Below are 24,275 nucleotides of genomic sequence, written 5' to 3' on the forward strand. Positions count from 1 at the left end.
ACAGTGACATTGACCGTTGACCTTTTGGATATAAAATGTCAATATGTTATCTATTAGACATTTGTGTGAAACTTTGTTATAATTTTGTGGGGTCACAGTGACCTTTTACCACCAAAATCTAAGTTCAGTCTTGAGGTCAAGTGGACGTTTGTACCAAATTGAATAAAGTCCCTCGTGACATTCATCAGAATTCATCTGAATGCATTTTATAAAGCCTTTATTTCATTTGAACAAGCACAGAAAACAGCTTAAGACAGCAGCTTTATGTAGCAATACTTGTGCAGACTCACTGGCCTGGCAACTAAATATTAGTTACATATGACATCATTTCACAAAGAAATAAATCTCTATCAGGAGGAAGAGAAGGGGTTCTATTCTGACAGCATGAGTCAGTACATATTCACTGATATGGCATCTGAACTTCATATAAAAATAAATCTCTCAACATAGGAAAATACACATCCAATCAACTAATTAAACCAGGAAGCAGCATCAAGCAGCAGGTAGTACAGTGGATATGACCCGAACGGGTTAGTTAAAGTCAGAAAGAGACGTTTCTGGAGTGAGTTGTTTGGATTAGAGCAGTGGTTCCCCACAGAGGGGTCCATGAGGGAATTCCAAGGGCTCCCCAGAAAAACAGAGAACGGGTTTATTATTTAATTTACTATAAGTGAGCCCAGTATGAGTAAGAGTTGCAAGAGTGACTATTCTGATCACACTTGACTGTAGTTGAACTGTAGAATTCTGGTCTTAATCCTCTCAAAACAAACGAACCTTTTCAAATGGAGGTCTCTGGAAACAAATCTAACACATGGGGGTCCGTGACATAATATATATCAATTTAGATGTCCTCCAAATAAAAGGGGTTGAGAATCACTGGGTTAGAGAGCACGAGTGCAGATTATTTGACTCACAATAGTCTATTATAAACATTACTTTCTTTAAACTACGTTACATTCATTTGGCACTCTCGCATGACTAAAGATAGCAAGCCACAAACATTCCCACACCAGAAAGAAGTCAATTTACTTACTTCATATCAAAATTCAAAATGCAACCCTATTTGACTGATCATGACAAACAAAAACTCATTCACTCCCCAGCACAAACCACAGGATGTTTACTTTGTGCTCTCCCCAAATCGGATGGCACCTGACCCGTGTGTCAGAGTGACCCACTCTATTTGTGTCTGCATGTTTGGATTGAAATGCTAAAAAGGTTTAAAAATGGCTGCAGGTAGGAGATATCAGCTGCTAAAGCAGTTCCCATCAATAGTCAGCAATTTTAAGAGAACAATTGGGTAGATTAAATACATAATTTACCTTCTTGATTTTTAGGTATTTGAGGAGAAAACATGGAGCAGACAGCCTGTGGACAAACACTCAGCCACTCATCATCACACTATCTCCAGCACAGCTTCGTGTGGAGATAACACTAGTGCATATTCACTGATATGGCATTAGCTCATAGTAGAAACACAGTCTAAACTAAGGGAAGGTCGTGTTGTTTAGGTAGTGCACACAGAGCAAGAGGCAGCAGGACAGAACAGAACAGCAATTTGACCTCTATAGTCACATTACAAATTAATTTAAAAAAATCAAAAAGAAAACCCAAGGAGCCGATCTGGGGTCAGTTAGAGCAGGTCTGAATCAATTTTAAAGGCACTGGGGTGGAAAAGCTTTAAGGTCAGGCTAAGCTCAGCTAATAGACCTATTGATAATTTCATCTCAGCAAAACAGTGAATAAGGGACTGCTCTTTATTTATCAGAGGAGGGGGCTGGCTGGGGTGTGACTTTGTATTTCTTTTAGGTTTTTTTAGCCTCCCCAAAGCATAAATTAGATGTTAGATATTTAAACTGTATCTGCTGATGTTTAAAAGTGAAAAGTAAAAGACCAAATCCTGGAGTTGAAAAAAGGCTTGGTTTTTTACTCTTGTTGTGCGTGCTGGTTAGTTTGTGCAAACATTTTCTTTTGCACCCATAAATAACGAACAGTCCCTAAGCAAAATGCGACACAGAGGGTCTGGTCACTGATCTCAAACTTACGCAAGGCAGACAGTAGTGGTAAAGTCATCCAGATCTTATCAGAGACTGTAGTAAAATAGAAATTACAACGTTATTTCATGTGCATTTAAAAATCAGATTGTCTGTTCTTTATAAAACTAGCTTTGGAGAGACAGGCGTGCACAACCCACTAGAGCAATGTAACAGGTGGCAGCATACACACTGATATGGCAGCTCACCTTCAGTAAACAAAGTGGCAGCAACACCTTCTCTCATCATGTCTGATTCACACGGGCTCAAAGTCCTACGCCAACTAAACTCTCTTATCTGCTACAAAACAGGAGACAGTGTGCTTCATTTCATCACCAGCACTGTTTAAATCCAAAGGCAGTTCCATCACGCTGTCTTCTCGTGTAATACCCCACAAAATTTCCAAGTACTTTAACACACAATCAGGTAGAAATTATGCAATTTTAGAATTAACAATACAGATTCAGGGATAGAAGGGTGTCTGGAAAAGTAGGGCTAAACTGGACTGGAGTAAAGCTATGATGGGTGATTCGAAAAAGGGTTAAATCTGAAGATTCCCAAACAGGGGCTAGACATGAAGAGAGTAAAGACACAGGAAGGGATACAGGAAAAGTAAAGCGTTCAGAGATAAGGAGTAGAGAAAAACAGGAGATGAAGGGAGTAGAAGAGGAGGCTGGATGCCTGTGTTAAATTACATCCACAGGTTGGTCAGTGTGAGGCTGAACAGGGCCAACAGCAGCAGTAATCCCGAGGACATCACTGTAAGAGGAAGATACATTTGGAAATATTAGGAGGTTGCAAATAAGAAAAAAATGGAAATCAGCATCATCAATCTGTCCATAATTTCTGAAAACTGACAATGATCAATGTCATCTTTGCACTCAAACATTTTTTAAAATATCCCTGTATGCCCAAGGGACTGCTACATTACTCATCCATTCCTCAATTATGTCATGGTTTGTATCTCAGACACCTCTGGCTGTATTTTGATGAAACATGGAGACTAGAGAGAAATATTCACATCAAAACAAGATGACATCATTAATGATTGAGCTGTAGCCTACGAGCAGTTGCTGTGCTGTAATATGGGACTACTGAATATTAGACAGTGTTTAGCTACCAGAGTTTGACTTTTTGGGAGAAATTATTTTTTGTGTCTTGCCAAGAATTAGCTTAATACCATTTAAAGTTGAAGCTGATGGTTAGCTTTGCTTAGCACAAAGACTACAGTTAGCCCGGCTCAGTCCAAAGCATGAGTGTCGAGTCTGCTGTCAAGACCACATTCCTGAGGTCTTCTCTCATATCTTGTTGGAGGCTCCTGGCTACTGATTCCAGATCAGTTTTACAGACCGTCCGTGCCACAGTACGCTAACAGAAACTTCACTTACAGCAAGTCACTAGCCAGCTACCTCTGCTAACATTAGATAGCAGTATGTCCGCCAGGATTAGATAGCAATGCCTCTGCCAATGTCACCATAATAAGATTCGATTTCTTGAACTAGGCTTGATTTTCAGACTCTGTCTTGACTCGGCCTTGGACTTGACTTTAAGTTTCATATTTGGTGTGCAGATATGGGGGTGGTATCAATCTCCATCTAATATTTGACAATAAAGTAAATTAACTTACCCCATGAATCTGGCATATTTGTTCAATTTAGATTTATGTAATTGGTAGTTGTTCATATTGCGATTGTCATGGCCAAAATAATTTGGGTTTTCAACTGAACTTTAATTGCTTTGCATCATACTCCTACTGAGGTCAAATATATTTCAATCATTGAAAACAGTCACTGTAAGTGACAATGGAGTGGAAGCAATGATTTTTTTTGTTTTTACCTGCACTCGATGAGTTACACTCCATGTTGACCAGTGAGTCCATGTAGCCCTGGCCCAGCCACTCCTCGTAGGTCTTTCTTTCAGCAACGCCCACAAGGCGAACAGTGGAGTCTTTGAAGATGAGATCTGTGCCCTCGTAGGCCTGCGAGTCAAACATCCTGAAACCAGTACCCGTATCACTGCCGAAATATTCCTATAGGGAAATGGACAAACGAAATAAACACCAAAACTGACACTACTGATCTCCTAAACTCTTGTTAGCCATTCCTGTGAAATCCATTCCTATGAGGACCTTTTTATTTATGAGCATTTTTGAGTGGAGCATTTCATTTCTGATGGGCTAGTGTTAACACTTATAGTGTCGTATTTTGTATTTTATTTATTTCATACACTTTCGAAAGTATTGTTTGTATTTTTGTGGGAGTACATACACCTAGGAAGAACACATACAAGGAAGGAAATGTTCAGTGTTTTAACAGGAAGTATAGCACAGGCTTTATTTCACATAATTATGCAAGCTTTACTTTCTTTTCTTTCTTAACTTCTCCCTGAAAAGGGAAATTATGCTGAAACATAATCCCAGGAAATGTGGTTCTTGTTCACCAACACAACAGTGACAAAGACACAATATAGTTAAACACAAAATTGTCAAATACTGTTGTTTCGTCAGTGATTTTAGCATCTGACACAAATGCCAAAAGCTACCTTTTGCAGTGGTATGATATGCTGCTAGGTGGCGTAAGTTTGTAACACAGCCGGAAGGAACTTTTCGCAGTGCGACAGTATGCTTTGCAGATGGGCGGCGGCAGTTCATAATGTAAAACCAGCCCAGTGCTCGCTTCCTGTATGAGTGTAGAGCCAAACCATGGTGTTTATTTCTAAACCTAACCATATGCTTTTGTTGACACCTCAGCGTCTTGGAATGTCATCAGAGGAGGATTCCTAGAACATAATATGTGGAGATGACAGTCTACTGACAAAGCGGTAATATGTGATGACTTGGGATGAGAACATGTTGGTTCATCTATCTATCAAAATGTAATTAAAACATTTACTCACCATATCTATATTTGTCTTTTGGATTTGACTTTACAATAACATCACTTATTTTAACACTTATTGGCAGCAAAGTGTGATTTCACAGATGTCAGAGCATCTTTGAATGAGGTACCAAATTCTTGAATCTCATATAATACTAGCATAAATTTACCAGTGCGTCTTTTACTGTGAAATGTTCACCTACTTTATTCCAGTTTCAAGTCTCTTCATGTTGGTAGCTTACAGCCTCACACTCATTACTAGTAGAATAGACGTATGAACACACCTGTGCACGGTCCAGGAGTCCAAAGATGGCATGGATGTTAGTGTCGGGACGAACCATCACAGCGTGGGAGGGGACTCTGGCCAGGTTACAGTGTTTATAATCAGAGACCTCGGCTTTAGTGTCCTGAGAACAGAGCAGCTGGAAGTCTCTGGACATGAGACCTGTTGTCCACGACTCACCAGAGTTACCTGAACACACAAAGTGAGGTGTTTATGTCCTGCAAATGATGAGACCCTTTGAAGGAGAGCACTCTGAGTAACTTGTCTTACCATCAGTGTTTTGTAAGACAGTAGAATGCTTCACAAAAGCCACCTCTCCATCTCCCTTTGCCAGACACCTGAATGGACAGACAGATAGACACATGTAGAGTGTGACATAAGTTCATGCCACTTTATTGAAAGGAATACAATTGCTAAGTTTGAAAAGCTATTTGGGCACCCCTGTTTTTAGAAGTTAAAATCATTCTTTCAGTGGAAGTTGCATGACTGACAGCGGAAGTGCTTCTTCAACTTGAATCATTGCTACAAAAGATGCTGCACAACAATATGTCTAATAAAAACTCACACTTTTTTTTTTAGAGATTATTTTTTGGGGCTTTTATTGCCTTTAATTGACAGGACAGCGAGAGTGTGAAAGGGGGAGAGAGAGAGGGGGAGACATGCAGTAAAGGGCCGAGGCCAGATTCAAACCCGCGGCTGCTGCAGTGAGGACACAGCATCTGTACATGGGGCACTGCTCTATCCACTAACCCATCAGGCACCCCAAAAACTCACACATTTTTGAAGGAGACCTTTATTTTGAAGCCCAAAGTTAACTTAAGCAAGAAACATCCAATTACAGAGCTTTCAAATCTGTTATATGTGCTGCTAACAGGCCAAAATTAAAGATGAAAATTCCAGTATTGAGAAAACACAAATAACATTGTGCAGCTTAAATAAATTTACTTTTGGGTAATTTTTGATGATTCAGCAGCTTTGGTACTGTGTTTTTTGCCAAATTCAACCACAAAGTGTTTCTTCTTCTGCCTCTGAACAGCTTCTCAATGGCAACTGCGCCCAGAGGTCACAGGTATTGTTTGTTATATCCACTAACCATAAATACTACAGCATCTAGAGTAAGTGGATAAAACATTATATTTCAGAAAAAGTTGAAATTATCGAAACTGGTGTTTTAAGTTACTCTGAGGATATCATGAAAGAAAAGGAAACAGGATTGTAAAGCGGGAAAAAACTCAAATGAAATATATATAACCGTGATGAGGTGCAGGGGTTTGGGGTGTTACCTGAAGGCACCGTTGTATCCGTCATACAGGTCTTTTCCCTTCTCACATTTGTTCTGTCCTGAGCTGTCGCCCACACATAGACCGCACAGGTTGCCGGGAAAACCGGGCTGGTTTGCACCTGGTACACAGCTCTGCTTGAAGAACTCTCCCACCGCTACGCATCATGGGAAACAGGAAAATAGAAGGTCAAAGACACAGTCTGTGACCACAGTCATATAAAGTTTTCTGTGACTTTTGAGGAGCTTTGTCAAGTTGACAAAAACGTGATTTTGAATTAGGCTACAAACTGCAGATTTTTTGACAGAACCTGTGTGGAAAACTGAAGAGCATGTCAGTAGACACCCCAACACTTTGATATGATTACAGACAATATTTATATCCATTAGGTTTGTTTATTACAGTGGAGTATGGCCAGTTGTAATTACGGCTTGGATGTTGGCACGAATGCAATTCAAGCTGTGCAAATTATTGTAATTATGCTCACTTCAATATGCAAGACTCCCTATTTCCTGGAAGTGCAATGCTAAATAGTTAATTGACAACAATCCATATATGCCTGAATTCCTAAGCTTTTCTGGTTATTACTGTTCACTGACTGTTCACATAGTACACAAAGCTAAAAGTGACTGTAAAAAGCCATTAATGGAAAATGCAAAAATATACCATATCCTTAAGGATTTGAGGCCTTTTACTTATTTATTCTCTGAATATTTTTTAGTTTCCTCTTATTTGCACTTGCCTGTAGCTGCTAAGTCAGCAGCAACTGTAGCAGCATGGCTACATGCTTTAGGCTCACCATTTGCACTATCACTGGTGATTTGTGAGGTGGATGTTACGTCAGAGTCTCTTGCTTGCTTTACAAAAATATCTATTGTGGCTCACGATAATATCTGTACACTTGGAGTAACAATACAACTAATTGGCCAGTGTGTTTCATTTGTACATAAATGTTAGCTTACTGGGTCACCTTGCTGTTAAGGATAGGTGCCACACAGTTAGATTTAGCATTAGCTATAGCTCATATGACTGCACAAGTATTCATGGGTAACATTTAGTCTATCATTAATGTTGTGTACTGTAAATTAAATGTGCTGTACTTTTTTTTTTAGCTCATTTAAATTTGCTGATGTCAGATTTATGCTGTTTTCAGATTAATTCTCTTTTTCTTTCGTTTTTAAGATTTAATTGAATTGTTAGTTAAACTATCAAACAATAATTTGGTGTTACCCTTGCAGTAACTCTAAGGACCCCCTTGGGGTCATGGACCCCCTGTTTTTTTTTTTTTTTTTTTTTTTACAGAGTCTTACATTTTATCGAGTTTCAGTATTTGACCACTAGATTTGTATCAGTTCTGGCTTCCCTAGCTCACACTTCTGCTACACACACACACACACACACACACACACACACACACACACTGACCTTGGGGTATCTGACACTGCTTCGGGGTGATCAAACCTCTCTCTATCAGCGTTGCCACGGGAACGTTCCAGCCAGCCGTGCGACCATATCCGGTGTGACAGGAGCGACGGCCACGCAGGTTGTCAAGGTTACGGATGTCAGTAGCACTCTTTTTCACCACCGCGACTGCATAGTAAATGGCACCATCACGGTCGTCTAGAAAAAAGAAAAAAAACAACTGTATCTGTGGTCTTCGAGACAAGAATGTGTAACTTTGTTTGTAAGAGTCTGAATGTGTTTGTGTTTTTACTTGTGTAGCTTTCGCCGGTAGCGGGGACCAGGCCGTACTCTTTGCCTGCTGTGTAGATGTAACCTCCGTCCAGAGTGATGGCGTCAGCCTCGTTGTTCTACACAAACAAGAGAGCAGAGATTACGTTGCCTGAACAACTGGAAAAAAGCCATCAGTTGGTGTTAAAAATTTCAAGTCAAGACCAACAAGTACCAAGTGAAGTCCAAGTCCGAAACAATGCATTTCTAAACAGTTTATAATGTACCCTTTACCAAATTAATTTTTAAACAGGGTAACTAATGACAGAGTTAATTTAATACATTTACAGAAATAACTATAATTACCGCCGTACAGTTGTGTACCTCTGAGCAGTTTATATCTATGTCTGTGAAAACGTGAATGCTTCAAACATATCTTCCCCTCGAAAACACAGAAGATTTATACAATCAGCAATCACCAATTCAGTCTCTGTCCAAATGTCTCTCCTTCTGTTTCAGAATTAAGGTGCTGAATAATGACCAGAAAAAAGTGTTTTCAAAACACATACCTCTATAATATCACAGCGACACTGACTTTTGACCTTTTGGATATAAAATGTCAGCACTTTATCATTATGTTGTATTAGACATTTCTGTGAAATGTTGTGATAATTAGCATATCAATTCTTGAGTTATGGCCAAGAACATTTTAGATGAGGTCACAGTGATGTTGAACTTTGACCACCAAATTCGAATCAGTTTATTTTTAAGTCCATGTGGACGTTTGTGTTAAATTTGAAGAAAATCGCCAAGGTGTTCTTGAAATATCATGTTCACGAGAATGAGATAGCACCGTAACCTTGACCTTTGACCACCAAAATCTAATCAGTTCATTACTGAGTCCAAGTGGATATTCATGCTTAATTTGAAGAAAATCCCTCAAGGCGTTCCTGAGATGTCGTGTTAATGAAAACATAACATGGCGATATTGAAGCCAACGTCTGTCAGTCAGTCTGCCATATTGGCCTACACTGAAATATCTGAACAATTATTGGACTGATTGGTACTGAAATTTGTACGGACATTTATTGTCCTCTAGAGGATGAATTCTTCTGACTTTGGTAATCCCCTGACTTTTCCTCCATCAGCAGGTTGACATTTGTGGTTATCAACTGTTTTCTGTCTGCCGGTCTATTCATAACTCTAGTCTGACGCTAGTCCAAGTCACATGACTCAGGTCCATACCTCTGTCATATCGTACTGTATCTATAATAATGAAATCTATGTGATGATCATCATCACAAATGTTTATAAAAACTCTCAGCCCATCTAAAAAAAATCTGGTCTCCATCAGACAATAGTATTTAATGTTTGAATTTGCACTGAATAAATGTTACTGCTGCAGTTTTTCATTCACTGGAAATAAGGAAAATCTGTTACCTTGATTCTCTTCATGCAGTCTGTCACAGAGTCCCCGTGGATGCACTTGATGACTGGAGTTAGACCTTTACGATTGAAGTTATCGCTCATGTCAGCACACTTCTGCTGCTCACCGCTGGACAATACACACCACCGCAGGACATCTGAGACATTTGTTGGGCACGTAGTAAAGGAGAAAAGAAAGATGAATGGATAGGTAGGTAACTCAGTTAACCAGAAAAGGTTACAGGGTTTACACAGAAACTACCAAGAAAGTGCCATTTTTGTTTCACCTTCAGGTTTACAGTCCATGGCTCTCAGAACATCATAATACAAGCGACCCATCCAAGTCTTGGGGTCGTCTGACTCAGCCCCCAGAAACATGACAGATGACTCAGAAAAGAGTACAGTTCCTCCTCCATAAGATGCAGACGAAAACATGTTAAAGTTCGACTTCTCCTGCGGACAGAAAGTTGCTCTCAGTTAATCTCACAGTAATGTGACTAAACACACGTGATTGCTTTACTGTCTTAAAAAACTTTAGAGAAGCAGTCTCATTTGACATACCAGGCCCTCCTTAAGCATGTTGAACACCACAGAGGGAGTGACGTGATTGCCAACCACAATCCCACGAAATGGGATGCGAACCAGATGGCATCTTTGCCAGTCAGAGATGGGAGCTCTGGTGCCATCGCGACACAACAGCTCGTAGTCCGATGAAACCAGTGTGTGTGCCCAGGCTGGGCCACGGCCTGGCAAAAATAATTGGTTAGCTAACATGCATGCTTACATAGTATACATAGTGCTATGCAAGCATAACTATGCTTGCATAGTTACTGTGATAACCAACTAATGACTGACTATACACTCAACTAAGGCATTACCATCAGTGTTATCCGCTACAGTTGTGTGTTTGATGAAGGCCACGTCTCCTGGACCTTGAGCCATACACCTACAGAGACCAAACAAACAAGAGGAGAAGTTAATAATTAAAGATGCAAACTAATTGCAAAATTTCCAATCAGTTGCTTGGAAAGTGTTCCTTAAATCCAGTTTTTCCAAAAATCCAGCTTGGGTCCATCAGTTTGTTACAGAATAAATATCTCAACAACTATTCCATGGATTGTCATTAAAGGTGAGGGTACAGATTGTGTGTGGTGACCTATGGTGACAGATGGTGGTGATTGGTTTGTCTGTCTTGGACTACTGTAGGCCACAATGGCAGACCTACTATGTAGATATAAATTGCTAATTCGAAAGTAATGAAAACAATTCCTACTTTCAGGTGATTGTAAACTCATGAAAATACTTTAGCATTTCTGCCAATAGTTAGATCCCCCTAATTCTTCACACCTTTCCTTCAAATTTTGTCATACATTCATGGCTCCCAGGTGTTGAACCCTAAAAACTTTGATTCACCAACTGTTTCTTCAGTGACACCAGCTTCAGCATGCTAACATGCAAAATTAAGATGGTAAACATGGTTAATCTAAAACATGTTAAACAGTATCAGGGTAGCACTGTGAGGATGTTGCCCAGCTACAATTAGCATGTAGCTCAAATGTTAATTCATTCAGCTGTTTTGTAGTCCTTTTTTTAATGTCTTTATGCAACAAAACTTTCAAAAGCTGTAACACTGTATCCTAAAAAAGCCCTGAAACTGGATTGTTAATGCTAACATTTCATAGTCAAAACAGCTTTTTTTCCCTTAATCATATCTAATTATGTATAATGTATGTATAATGTATGATGTATAATACAGTAAGCCAGTGGGACACAATACCAGTGTTATTGCACATTCATTTGGATATGATTGCATTATTAATAAAAAGTTCTTCTTGCTGTAATTGATTCTGTAAAGTGTTTGTTATATAAAACATCTAAATATTTAAAAAGGAGCCATAGCTCAAATCTACACTTATGCTGGTAACAGCAAGGAAAGCACTCTAGATAGATCTTAGAGTGGAAAACACAACATCCACTCCACATGTACAGTTCTGCAGAACTGAAACTTCCGCCTGTTTGTGTGTATTGTCAGTAGAGTATGAATGTGTATTACCTGAAAGCTCCTTCATAGCTGTAGTATCTCTCTTTGTCACTCATCTCACATTTGTGCCCTCCAGCACCGTCTCCTGCGCAGAGCTCGCACAGAGACGCAGGGTGATCAGGCTGGTTTGCACCGGGGACACAGCTGGCGTTGAAGAAATGTGCTAGACCTAAACAAACAAATGCACACGGCTCTCCAGCTTTCTGCATATACAGTGTCTATATATTTATGGATCTGTATGTATAAGTATGAATGTATGCTCCCTACCTTCTGGGATGTTGCAGCCCACCACAGACATGTAACCCTGGTCTATAAAGTATCCTAGAGGCATATTCCAGCCAGCTGTACGGCCTTTCCCGGTGTGGCAGCTCTTTTTTCCTTCCAGGTTGTTGATGTTGATGTCAGTATTTGCTTTCTTCACCACGGCAACTGCATAGTAGGAGGCACCGGTACCTGAGACAACAACCGCACAGGTGTTAACATAAATATGACAGTAAGGTCTATATTGACACTTATGTATTGTATGACATGCTCTGGGATGTAACATCAAAGTGAAGACTACTGGTCCTGTTTTGAAATAGGGGGGGTTAACAGGTGTGATAACTGAATTAGATAACTACAGGCTATCCATGATATATATATATATATATATATATATATATATATATATATATATATATATATAAACTCTGTTTGTTTACTTCATGGGGAGAAGTAACCACTCTCATGTCTGTACAATAAATACTATGCTACAGCCAGTCTCCACTTAGCTTAGCTTAGTTTAAAATTACAAATTGTTAATTATATACCATTTTGGAACATATTAAACAAATGCAATATGCTAATTAGTGATCTCAAGAGGTGCTTTTAGGTGAATTTCCAAAACTTTGGACTGAGCCAGGCTAGCCGTATCCCCCTGCTTCCAGTCCAAACTAGGCTATTCACCACGTCCTTCACCTTCATATTTAGTACAAAAATATGAGAGTGGAATCAATCTTCCCCTCTAACGCTCAGCTAAAAAGCAAATAAGCATATTACAAAATAGCAAACTATTTTTTTAAACTTTAAAAATGAAAACAGCACATAGTGGATGAGTTAGACATTCTTTCTGAAGTGCTAATTAAGGAGCAAAGGTTTAACTGCAATAAATCACTTTTTTTTAAATCACTGTTTTTCTCTCTGAATCACTACCTCTGTCTCTTTCCATATTTCTCTATTTGAAAGTCTCTTACAGAAAGACAAATACAAATCTTACGATCTTGCTTTGATTCACTGGCAGCTATCTTGAAAGAAGCGGTCTTCCCTAACTTGTAGATGTCACTTGCAAACATGGACAAGGCATCTGCTTCTTTTTTCTGCAGACACAGCAACATAAACAAAAACAAAACAAAAAGATTAGCTGTGTTTTAAATATCAGGGAGTTACAACGTAGACTCATGTGGGCAGCAAATTCAACTGTAGAACATTCTCTAAAGAATCACTGGTAGTTTCTGTGGCCTTGCAATGTTTTTGAAAATTAAGTGCAAGAGAAAATGTTCTGGAACCAAACAACCAAATCTTTCCTCTTTAAAAAATGTAAATGTAGGAATAAAAATTTCCTTATAACATGGGCTACATAGGGAAATGACTAGGATTGGTTGGCACACAGCTATTTCTGGTCCCAGAAACAAAAATGTAACAGCAAAATGCTTGCTTTCTTGACCTGTACTTATCTACTATGAAAAAAAAAAAATTGGTGAAGATAACATTAAAGTTTGCAATTGTCAAAAGTAAAATAGCTGTCCGTGAACTGAACATATGAAACTGTGCTTGATGGAGATATTGGAAATGTGTTACTTCTAGTTAATAAACAGAAATCAGACACATTTCAGTATAATATCTGACACTATAATGAGTGATAAATCACTAACATAATTTCAACACAAAATTGGAAAAAATGTGAATTGGCATTGGTTGGCACAATTGGCAACCAATTGTAAAATTAAGACATGTAACTGTTATTGTATTTTGAGTGATCAAAACTATTTTAAACTTTTTAAAACAAAAATTAAACTGAAAGTTAAGTGTTATTGCTTTGGATGGTCAATGGCAAAAGTACTTACACAGTCCTACTGCTTAATTGCTTAATTTAAAAGAAAATAACAGATAGATATTCTATTAAATGTTCATGTTTTCTGGTTCTTCTTTGAATTAAATGTTCAAATTGGTTATTTTTTTTTGATTGCTTCAGTTTTCAGTAGCTATTACTATTTAACTGTATGCTTCATACAAATTACTATTTTTAATGTTGTGCCTACCAACCCCATGATAGGACAGATTCATTCAAATGCATGACTAACTTTAATCATCATTCACCTTATTTTAGAAAACATTTGTGCACAATAACACAATTATTTGTAGCTGAGACCTTTCATTTGCTGGTGATTAAAATAATCTATCATAAATTAGGCCAGTTAAGTAGGCAGAGAGTGAAAAGTGTGCCAACCAGGCCATCACCCTTATTATTCACACATTAACGATTATATTTCACGATAGTTCAACTTCTGGTAACTAGGACATCATGTTATCTGATCGGAAATCTTTAGTGTTGTCATAAAGAAAGTAGCATGCTTTGTGCTGCCTGATATCACCTATTTACAAGTTAAGCAAGTTCCATGTTGTTCCTTGTTATCTGATGCCTGATTGTGTGTTCTGCCACACAGTGTATTTTATAAGCTTTTAATCAGTCATCTGATATTGGGACTGATAAATGAATAGATGACGGAATTAATAAGATACTTTAGAATGCAAGAGACTGAGTGATTTTATAGCTACGACTATAAAAAACAGTTACCCGACATGCTGAGTTCATTATTTATTAAATTAAAGCTCCTGTTATTAAAATCTGACCTGAAGTTTTTGAACGCAGCCCTCGATTGTCGGGCCTCTGACACAACCAAGGGATGGGCGGATGGACACGCTGGCGAAAGACTGTGACATGGCCTGACATTTCCTCTGCTCTGGATCTGAGATGGTGCACCATTTGATGGTGCTCTGGCCAAACACTGAGAGAGAGAGAGAGAGAGAGAGAGAGACGCACACACACGCAAACACACACCACAGACCAGTCATCATTCTTATAAAAATATAAAAATCATCCTGTAATCTCATCCAACAACTATGATGGTATCCTGCAATGCGCACTGCTCTCTCTGCTTCAGTTCAGAAAGTGCTTCCCACCCCACAGTACCCCTTAAAGGGTCACATTGTCAATCTAATGAATAAGAAGATGGAAAGCATCATATTGTGAATTGGCTTCCTGAGGTTTCTTACTTCTTTATTTTATTTATTGTAAAATACTTGTGAGTTTTACCTCTACAGACCTTTGAAAACTAAAAATATTCAACCTGTGATGAGGAGTCATGAGTAGATGTTGCTACCCTTGCAAAAAAAGATTATGAAGTTATGAAGCAGTGATATAGCACATCTAAAACTTCTGTTTTCTTATTAAGGCAACCATTTTTAGCTTAAGGATTTTTTTCTTTTGTTTTTCTTTTCTTTTGCCTGTATTTTCCTAAACCTCTGGGTCTTTCCAATCAGTTACTGACAAATTTAAATATGTTTTAGCCAACCTCTAAGACAATTACTTTTACATGGCAGCACAAAAAGACACAGAATAAGACATGACATATATATAATAATTCAAATAACAATATAACAAAACAACCAACATTTTGTGTAACCTTACAGTGGTGTAGTTTAAAAAATCAGCTCTTACCAGTTTGTAGTATCAGCAGTAGAGCTCCTGCTGTCCTCCACATGGCCATGGCCTTGTTCTCTCTTCCTCCCTCCTTTAGGTGAAATAATCTCCTTTCCCCTCTCCTCCACTTTATATGATGAGTCCTGAGTCAAAGTCCAGCCTCTATCTTTAAGACTCAAGTCCTCGAACTCAGAGGGGTTATATTTTTTAGTGATTTATAACTCTACATCTACGACACACCATAAAGGAGTCACAAGACTCTCAGCTCAGCCATCTGTATAGAGTTTATGAAGCGCGCCTCTCTACCTGGTCTGAGGCGTTTCTGCTGCCGCTGCTTGGCTGCAGGCCAAGGGCTGGACAGAGAGGTCTTTTGACAGCGAGAGAACCCCACCTCTGCTTTTCTGTGTGGTGCTTTTCCACTGATGGGAAAAAGGAAAGAAGGGATTCAGGCCAACACAGTGAGGCCGTTGGTCTCTGACTCACTACTCTGGTCACTGCAAGAAACAACACAGACTGAAGGTCTGTTTACCTGCTTTGGTTGCTAACTTTGACCTTGTCTCGGACTTTTAGACATTTGTCCTGCACAGAATATGTAGATGACGTCAGTTGTTTAAAGTTGCTGACACTGTAAACCAAGCATTTTGACCATGAAGTGGGTGTTCAGGTGGCTCAGGGGGCTAATGTACATGACCTGCACCGATGATATCCTGGGTTTGAATAAGGGCTGGGGCCTGGCATGTCAACCTGAACCAAAATTATCAACAAATGTAATTTATTCCCAGATTTGGAATGTAATAAAATAAATTTACTCACATGATACTAAGTACAGTTTTGAGGTACTTCACTTAAGTATTTCCACTGAATTGCACTTTTAACTCCACTGCGTTTATTTGATGGCTAATTGAAGATTTTACACAATAATGTACAATGACTTATAAATAATGTTATAGACTAAACCTGACAGTATGTAAAATTGTTAGCCTTACTCTGACATCTATAACAGTAAAATGCTGCTTACACATTCTTGCATCAACAATACTAATCTAATAATATTACTTACATTTCCGTGCATTGAGTACTTTGCCTTGGTCCGGGAAGCTGATACCATGTCCACATTTATTGGTGGACTTAAGCTCTCCTCTTTGATAAAGCACGTTGTTAGGGCTCAAGTTGGCCTTAAACCACCCCCTAGTGAGGCCAATACACTCCGCTGGGCGACTTCCTAAGACACACTGAGCTCCTCTCTCCTCCTCTCTGTTTGCAAAAGTTCATGTCCCATATTACTATCTTGGCATCCCTGGGGCTTTTGTGCTTTCTCGTCTTGCAGGTTTGTACGGACCAGGGTGCGCCTGGATCATGTGTTATAGTTGTGGTCCACCATGATGACTTCTGCTATTATTATCACTGATCTCTCTCCCTCTCTCACTTGCTCTTTTTCTCTCTCCCCATTTTTCTCTCTTTTTTTTTTTAAACTTTAAGTGCATGTGCTGATAATATTTTTAATTGACTAACATTTTGAATGCAGGACTTTCACTCATAATGAAGTAATCACGCTGTGGTATTGTGATTTTTATTTAGGTAAAAGATCTGAATACGTCTTCCACCACTGCTGATTTCCTTATTGAAAAAGGTCCCACATGCAAGGCTAAATGACTCTCAATACATGTCATTAAAGCTTAATTACTTCAGGGCTCAAGACTCTGAGGGAGAGTCATAGATCAAAATGAAATCTCTGACTCTCCTAAAGAAAGATGGGGAGTGTAATTGTAGCAAGTAGCTCTTCAGAGAGTTATATAACAAAAAAACAGGGTGAGTATTACTATGAAACGGAACGGGAGGCGCAGGATATGAGGATACATGATTGTGATAATAAAAAATTCCTGCAGACATCTGGTCAAACACAGGAAGGTGGCCTAATCATAAAAATCTGTAATTGCACTGATTGTGCCTCCACATCCCTAATTTGGTAGTGAGCCAATAACGAACACTACCACATCATGGTTGATAGGAATAATAATACTTTTAAAAAATGTATATGAAGACAGTTACATCAGCTAATATCTCTGGTGAGACACTGCATTTCTAAATCAGTTAATTTAGTTATGGTATTGTAAATCTGACTGCAGAAACTGAGACTGTTATCTGGGGAGTCAGATTACATTTTAAGCTGCTACCAAATTCACAGGACACAACGTGACAGAGTGAGGATGACACAGAGGCAACAGACAAACTGATGTGTTAGGAGGGGCTATTTTCTATTTCCAACCTTCAGCACCTATCACCTGACCTTGGGAATCTGCTGTCACATATTTCTCTTTAAAAATGTGAATTTTATGAGCTATTTCACACCACAGTTTACATGCAAAGACTCCAACAGCAGCAATTCCTCGTGTGTGTCACAATGAAATGGAACTTCTCTTGTTTTCTAGTACAACAGGCTTCCAGAAAACCTATAAAGTCATTTTTATAATTCATAAGGATTTACAGCTCCTTTCACTCTCTAGTTTACTGCAGGAAATTAACCTCTGATTGTGACTACTTGAACCCAAGGACCGGATGAACTCAAGGAGAGTAATACTGTGAACTTTGATCGGACGCGTTTGAATGAGAAAAGCTGAAAAATCTGTAAAGATGATAATGGAATTGGGAATTGACCTTGATCAGAATTTTCTAAAAATATCTTGAAATCACTTAACCAGCATTTTCCTCCCAAGATGTTACCTTTCCCTTTATTTACTTGCATAATTTCCCTTTTATTTTAACACTCTTTTAATATATAGTGCTTGAGCAATTTTTGTGCCCATTCAAATTATTTTACAGATCTGTCATTTTTGTAATAATTTCTGCAGGGTTTCCTGGAAAGAAAGCGTTCACTTGATACACTTTAGATATTTTGATTCTATTATGTACCAGTGCAACTGAGTCTCGAACTCAGTGCTCAGAAGTTTAAGCTGAAATTGTTTTTAAACTAAGCTTTTATTTAAAGTACATTACTTTTCTCTTAATAATTAATACCAAATATAAAAGTCTTTTTTCTAGGAAACCCATTACTTGATTTGCCTGCAATATATATTCTTTGGTAATGAAAAGCTAAGAAAGGTTATATGATTATTATTATGTAATAATATCAATTTAATATCACTTAATAATATTCCTAACCTGTAGATTACTCTCAACATTTTCAATTCTTAACACAAATTTTTAAGTGAAAACATGCTAAATTTTTTATTCCTCCATTAGCATCTAATTAAGGAATTTCTTAAAACTCAGTACTGCGCTATATGCCCTACATGAGGTCTTCTTTTTTATGTAACTGCTGTCAGACGTGACCTCTTTCACATAAACTGACCAACAACCTGGTGCAGCATTGTGACTGATTAACTTGTGCAACAGAGAGTGAGAGTGTGTTACATACATATAGAGAGTGAAAATGGCGAAAAGGGTCAGAGAAATAAAGACGAGGAGATTGTTGAATATATGTGCGTATGGAAGATCTGTGGGTGATATCTGGCACTTGTTCACCCAGTGTTGATGAGGCTACAGGAACGTTTCACCCTTTAAAGTGCCGCTAGCATTGTCATGGTGAGAATTTTAGATCATTGATGTTAGCATTTAGCTTGAGCCCACAGAGCAGACTCACAGAGTCACTCCATCTCATGGAAATGTTGCTGACTGCTATTTAACTGCTAAGAAATTTCAAAATAATAATAAAAAAATGTATTTTAAAAATCATTAAAGAGTCAGCAGATGCTTCACTTTCCCTGCCAAAAAGCTGGAGTCACCAAAAGACATCAACAAGCCTGCAGTAAAGGTGAAAGTAAAGGAAAATATATTCATATTTACAGGTTCTATATCACATTCACACACTCATACACATTCCACAACACAAAAAAAGAATAATAATCTGTGGTAATTGGTCGAGGGATTTCAGTAAATCTCAATAAAGACTTTTATTTTTTTGTACCAAAATAGGCAGTTAGAGCAGGGATAAATATTATAATATGTTAGATATACTGTAGATCCATCTCTGTAATAGATTCTTTGCATCGGTGCTTTACTCTAACAGACAGTGGCATGGTCCCCAGGCTAAAACACACAGTCAGAGTCACAGAAAGAGTCCAGTTCTGTCAACTGACAACACCACTGGTTTACAGGATTCATAGAGGATTATAGATGGTAAGAAGTCAGTGAGCTGGACATTCTGTGAGGAAATATTAAAGCTTTCAAAACACGTATGGTCAAAACTATTTATTATTTGGATCTAAGAGCTACTCTGTTGACAGAACGGTCTTTCTGGATGACCCTGGTCTCCAGTCAGCTTGGAGGAGTCGCCTCGGGGGTTGAGGGTGGAGATGGGTAGTGGGTAGTGGGTGGCTGACAAGGTCCATACAGAGGCTGTTTTACCAAAAGCATCTCGGTATTCAAATGTCACACTTGACTACATTTGTCATGTTTTAGGTAAACCCCATTTGTGACTTCACTCTCTTTTCGCTCCATTTTTGGTCTCCATCAACTGCTGAAGAAAATATCTAGCTCTTTCGCTGCTAAATGCTCCAGTATATTTGACAGTTAGTCACTTACTGTGTCTGTGTGGTGCTAAGCAGGTGGTGTCAAGTGGGTTTTTAGAACTTTTTCACTGAAAACAGCTGCCTGCTGCTGCAAAACACACTATCGGAGCTCTGAGAGTGAACCAAAATAGTGCAAAAAGTTGCGGGCCGTACAGCTAACCATTAAACTCAAACTTGCTATAACGCTCTGTAAAGGCGAGGTGAGCTGCAGAGTCAGCTGATAATTCCCAGTTCACATTGCCATATTTTTTTCACATTGTCATTTGATTCATTGTTATTATAAAAATATTGATTATTGACACTTAAAGGGGAAAGCCAAATTGCTATTTTTTTAAGTGCCTCCCAGCAGAAGGTTGTGCCTCCAAAGGTATTTTTGAGATCTCAAAAATGTGCACTACCTTCCTTGAAACATTAAATGTTTGCCTCACTACTAAAAGCGTTTAGCACATGTAAATTGGCCAGATAAAAAAAAGAATAGGACAATAAAACAGCTGCAGTGCTGAAAAAGACAAGGAGAGGAAAAGTTGTTTTTTAAGTTGCTGCAAGGTGATGATTTTTTTCCTTTTCTGTTTCTGTGTTCAGTTGAGTTAAAGTTCAATATGTTCTGCGACAGGTGTGTTCACCTCAGTCAACAGAAATGCAAAGCCAGTCGCGTGACTAACAGCCAGCATCGATAGGATACTTGTACCTTGAAGCTGCATGCTGTAGGCTGCATAAGGCGGGAAACCATGTTTCAAAATTAAAACATTTTTCTGAAACTGGATCCTTCTGGGCAGACTATAGTCATCTGTTTGGTCATGAAAACACCTTTGATGATGCAACCCATTGCTGTATAACAGGCAAAAACATAACAGTTTGATTGGCCACCATGTGCCTGTACCACGGAGTGACGTACAGAGCACAAAGGTCACAAATGGAGCTAGTTTCAGGTATTACTGATACACACTGAAGGCTCAAACTTATATATCCAGGAAAGTGTTGCAAGAGGATGTCTTTCATCACATAACAGTAACATGACATCCCGCAAATGGCCATAAGGGGTTCCTTGACCTCGTGAGCTCTCTCAAACCACCATAATAATCACTGACAGCTTAAAGAAAGGTAAGTATATAACGTCATAATACCAGAATCACTAGGATCTGTTCTGTCACCCAAAGATGCTTTTAAGAAACCAGCCCACATTAGTGCAACTACAGTAAGAAGGAAAGCTATAACGACAATGCTGATGATTATGATCGTGATGATAGTGTTGATGAAGAAGATGATACACTGTTTGATGCCGGAGTGCTCGACCAATGTCACACTGTAAATGTGGAGAAGGAGAGGAGGAGAGAGATGAAGGCATGAGACAGATAGGCAGAAGAGGAAGAGGAGGAAGAAGAGGAGGGGAGGCAGAGAAGCCCGTGTTGGATGAAGACTTGGGTAATACAAGATTTTATATTTAAATGGAGGATCTGGGCCCATATTATTCAAACAGCTTCAAGTAAACTGGACTTAACCCCCCCCTTTTATAAAACATGAAAACTAAAAAACACTCTTAAACTCGTTTCAGCCAGTCATTTGCATTGGATTTGAACATTTAATCAGATTCTACACTACCTTTCTTCTCTTTGTTTCTTGTGTTTATCAGGGTGCAAACAACAACAATGAAACGGTCACTAATTTTGTTTGCCAACACTTTTCATGCATCTTCATTTGCAACATCCATTAATGTAGCACTAAATTACCATAGTTTTCTCTGGTGTACCAACAACAACATTTTCTTTGCTGCTTCAGTTTAATTTTCATTTTCGCTAATGTTATCATACCATAGGCCATGGTAAAGGGTGTGCTACTCGGTTGGAAAGCAATGGCACTCGTGTTTACAGTGTCAGATACATTGGGTTCCTTGACTTTAAGCTTGTATTGCATAAAAAAAGACAATTTTTTTGTGTCCTTTTGTTGCAGATTTCCAGGAGCTTAGACACATGACATTGATGTCATTGTTTTTCCACCATCAGAAAAACATGCTGGCATCGCTAAAAGGAATTAATGGGCTCAGAGACATTAGATTCTGATTGTTCAGGCAATCTGGAACCGATTCTCATCTGCAACTGGTTCTCAATTCAAATCGTTATATTTACTGTTGTTCATTTTTAGAGGATATATCGAAGATTTTTTACAATTAAAATTGACTTTAACAATTAAAATATCATATTTTCGCAGAACAAAATAACATTAAGTGAACTTTAAGCATTTTTAGTATTTAATGAATGGCGCACTTGTTCTGTAAACTCTTATCTCTGATTGAGTGTTATGACTTTGCACATGCGATCACAGGAGTGAGACGCTTGATAAATGTGTCCTAACCTTTACTTTTAGCAAACTTAGCATAATTCTCTGATATTTGAGATATAAGGGCTCAGGGATCCAAATGACTCCTAAGTCATTATGAGACTCCGTAATTTATTTATTTTATTTTATTTTATTTTATTTTATTTTATATTATTTTATTTTATTATTTTATCTAATTTAGTTTTCTACTTAAGTTCTGATTGAGAATTTCTGCTTGTTTTTAGAAATATCAACAAGAGTCTCAATCTTAGAAATCCTACATTTGTTTCGACTACTTTGGTGCTATGTCTCTAAACGATAATTGTTTTTTCTGACCCTTGACACCAAAATGTTGGGGCACAATTTATATTTTCAGCTCATATCTAAAGTCTGTAGTCTAAATGGGAAAGGAGGAGGAAGTAAGCGATGGGATATGAGAGAAAGATAGAAAAAGACTAAACAGGAGTGATGCCATGAGGAAAGACAGACAGACAGACTGGGAAGGAGATCAAGATTTTGTCCCAAAAACATGCTCTTAAAGCTACAGCGTGCAAAAGTCTGCCTCTTGGTGACAATATTATCATTACAAACCCATACATGAATGCATTACCCTTCGTTAATATGAAAACAACAACGACAACAACAATAAGAAGAACAATAATGAAATCAAATCAGATAATGGTACGTGTCGCCTTGATTTGAACCACCTCCTTAAACATTAAGGAACTGAGCTGTAGGAAGATCCACCAATAGGCTGCTGGACAGACATTAGCCCCTCCCACTTCAGGAAGTCGCAGTCCCAGATAGTCCCAGCCTCATCCAACTTTATGTGCTTGTGTAAATGTGTGTGTAAGTGTGTCATTATGTGTGTACAAGAGAGAGAGAGAGAGGAAGCAGGCTGATAATAGAAAATCAGAGACATAGGAAGTGTTGAAGGAGTGATGTGCGTAATCGTGTGTGTGTGTTTATTCAGAGGCGCTCCTTGGTGGGCACCCAGATGTACGGACCAGACTGCTCCTCAATGATCTGCTTTACCTGCGAATACACCTCCTCTAGAGACGAGCCCTGGACGATAGCTGCACACAAGAGAGGGAGCCAAAAATTAATATCCAAACAGAACATTCACCAAAACCTATTAACCCACAGCATGTGCAATTACAATCTCCATTAAAGGCGAAGTAACCTTTAAAGGTCAACGTCTATTTATTAGAGTGTGTGTTTGTGTATGTATGTTCTTTACACACTGGCTTCTTATGGGAAAATAAAGCGACGAATCTGTCCCTCCTTGTAAAAATGCAACGTACTCTTTTTGAATCTCTTGTAACTGATTCACATAAAACTGTAACATGTAGGTACATTGCAATGTTTCATGTTCTGTTTAACAATGCTGCTGCTTTTGTTAAAGGAAGGCATCAAAGTGAGAAGATTAATACAACTTTAATGTCTGTGAGTGATGGCTGGAGCTACAGCAGGAGGTGATTAGCATAGCTTAGAGTAAAGACGACAGACAACCTCCGTCTCAATTAGGAATGTCAACGGTTAACAGTTACTCGGTTGGGAATCTTTCGGACCTGTTACATACGTGGGTCTAGGGAAATATTTCCACTCTTTAGTTAACTTTATTCGGGTCTGTTAGGAGGTAGATAGATAGCACAGCAGCTCATTTGATGATTACGGCTAGAAAGGCCGTCCTGACCCAAAGGTGTTGCTGTGGAAACATTGTCACCTCCTCCAATCTCCCCCCCAAGGTGCCCAGTGAGTAAGTGGCTCAATTTTGAGCAGTAATACTCCCTTTAGCATCATTGACTATAGTATCACTGTTAGCTCTGTTACAACCATTAGCAGCGTCAGCACAGTTAGTGGTGCTAATATAGTTAACAATGCTAAAGGGGTTCTGCAGCTCAAAATAAAGCTGCTTTCTCACAAGGGCGACTTGGGCAGAGACAGGAGGGTCGGCATAATGTTTCCACAGCAATGTGTTCTGGCTCTGGGACAGGGTTATCAGCCTATTGCCAAATGAGCGTCACTGCTAGCTGGACAATGTTA

At 38.7% G+C, this 24,275-nt stretch overlaps 2 protein-coding genes across 7 annotated transcripts in view; both read right to left on the bottom strand.

Moving 5' to 3' along the window:
* Positions 1-200: 200 nt before the first annotated feature.
* Positions 201-18,278, bottom strand: meltf (melanotransferrin). Its single transcript, XM_042483751.2, has 16 exons — positions 15,367-18,278; positions 14,499-14,653; positions 12,865-12,964; positions 11,877-12,062; positions 11,622-11,778; positions 10,447-10,514; positions 10,130-10,314; positions 9,856-10,021; positions 9,584-9,726; positions 8,187-8,283; positions 7,898-8,092; positions 6,476-6,629; positions 5,463-5,530; positions 5,194-5,381; positions 3,870-4,062; positions 201-2,792 (listed from the first exon to the last, which is right to left on the bottom strand). Exons 1-16 carry the CDS (start codon positions 15,413-15,415, stop codon positions 2,725-2,727), a joined length of 2,172 nt encoding a protein of 723 aa, XP_042339685.2. The 5' UTR covers positions 15,416-18,278; the 3' UTR covers positions 201-2,724.
* Positions 18,279-19,273: 995 nt separating this feature from the next.
* The window catches only part of LOC121964149 (discs large homolog 1-like protein), a 136,744-nt gene continuing 131,742 nt past the window's right edge, over positions 19,274-24,275 (bottom strand). For all 6 annotated transcript variants that reach the window (XM_088077502.1, XM_042514371.2, XM_042514381.2 and 3 more), the window contains one exon: positions 19,274-23,305. In XM_088077502.1, the coding sequence (XP_087933628.1) occupies positions 23,199-23,305 (107 nt within the window). In that variant the 3' untranslated portion in view covers positions 19,274-23,198. The remainder of the gene's footprint in view (positions 23,306-24,275) is intronic.

This window comes from Plectropomus leopardus, chromosome 5 (assembly GCF_026936395.1).
Source record: "Plectropomus leopardus strain MGB_pleo_1.0 chromosome 5, ASM2693639v1, whole genome shotgun sequence".
Lineage (NCBI taxonomy): Eukaryota > Metazoa > Chordata > Actinopteri > Perciformes > Serranidae > Plectropomus > Plectropomus leopardus.

Coding starts and splice junctions, on each gene's coding strand:
- meltf (XM_042483751.2), bottom strand. CDS start 15,415: ATGGCCATGTGGAGGACAGCAGGAGCTCTACTGCTGATACTACAAACT. Junction 12,063..12,864: donor CAGTGAATCAAAGCAAGATC/GTAAGATTTGTA, acceptor TTGTTGTCTCAG/GTACCGGTGCCTCCTACTAT. Junction 8,093..8,186: donor TACCGGCGAAAGCTACACAA/GTAAAAACACAA, acceptor TCTTTTTTCTAG/ACGACCGTGATGGTGCCATT.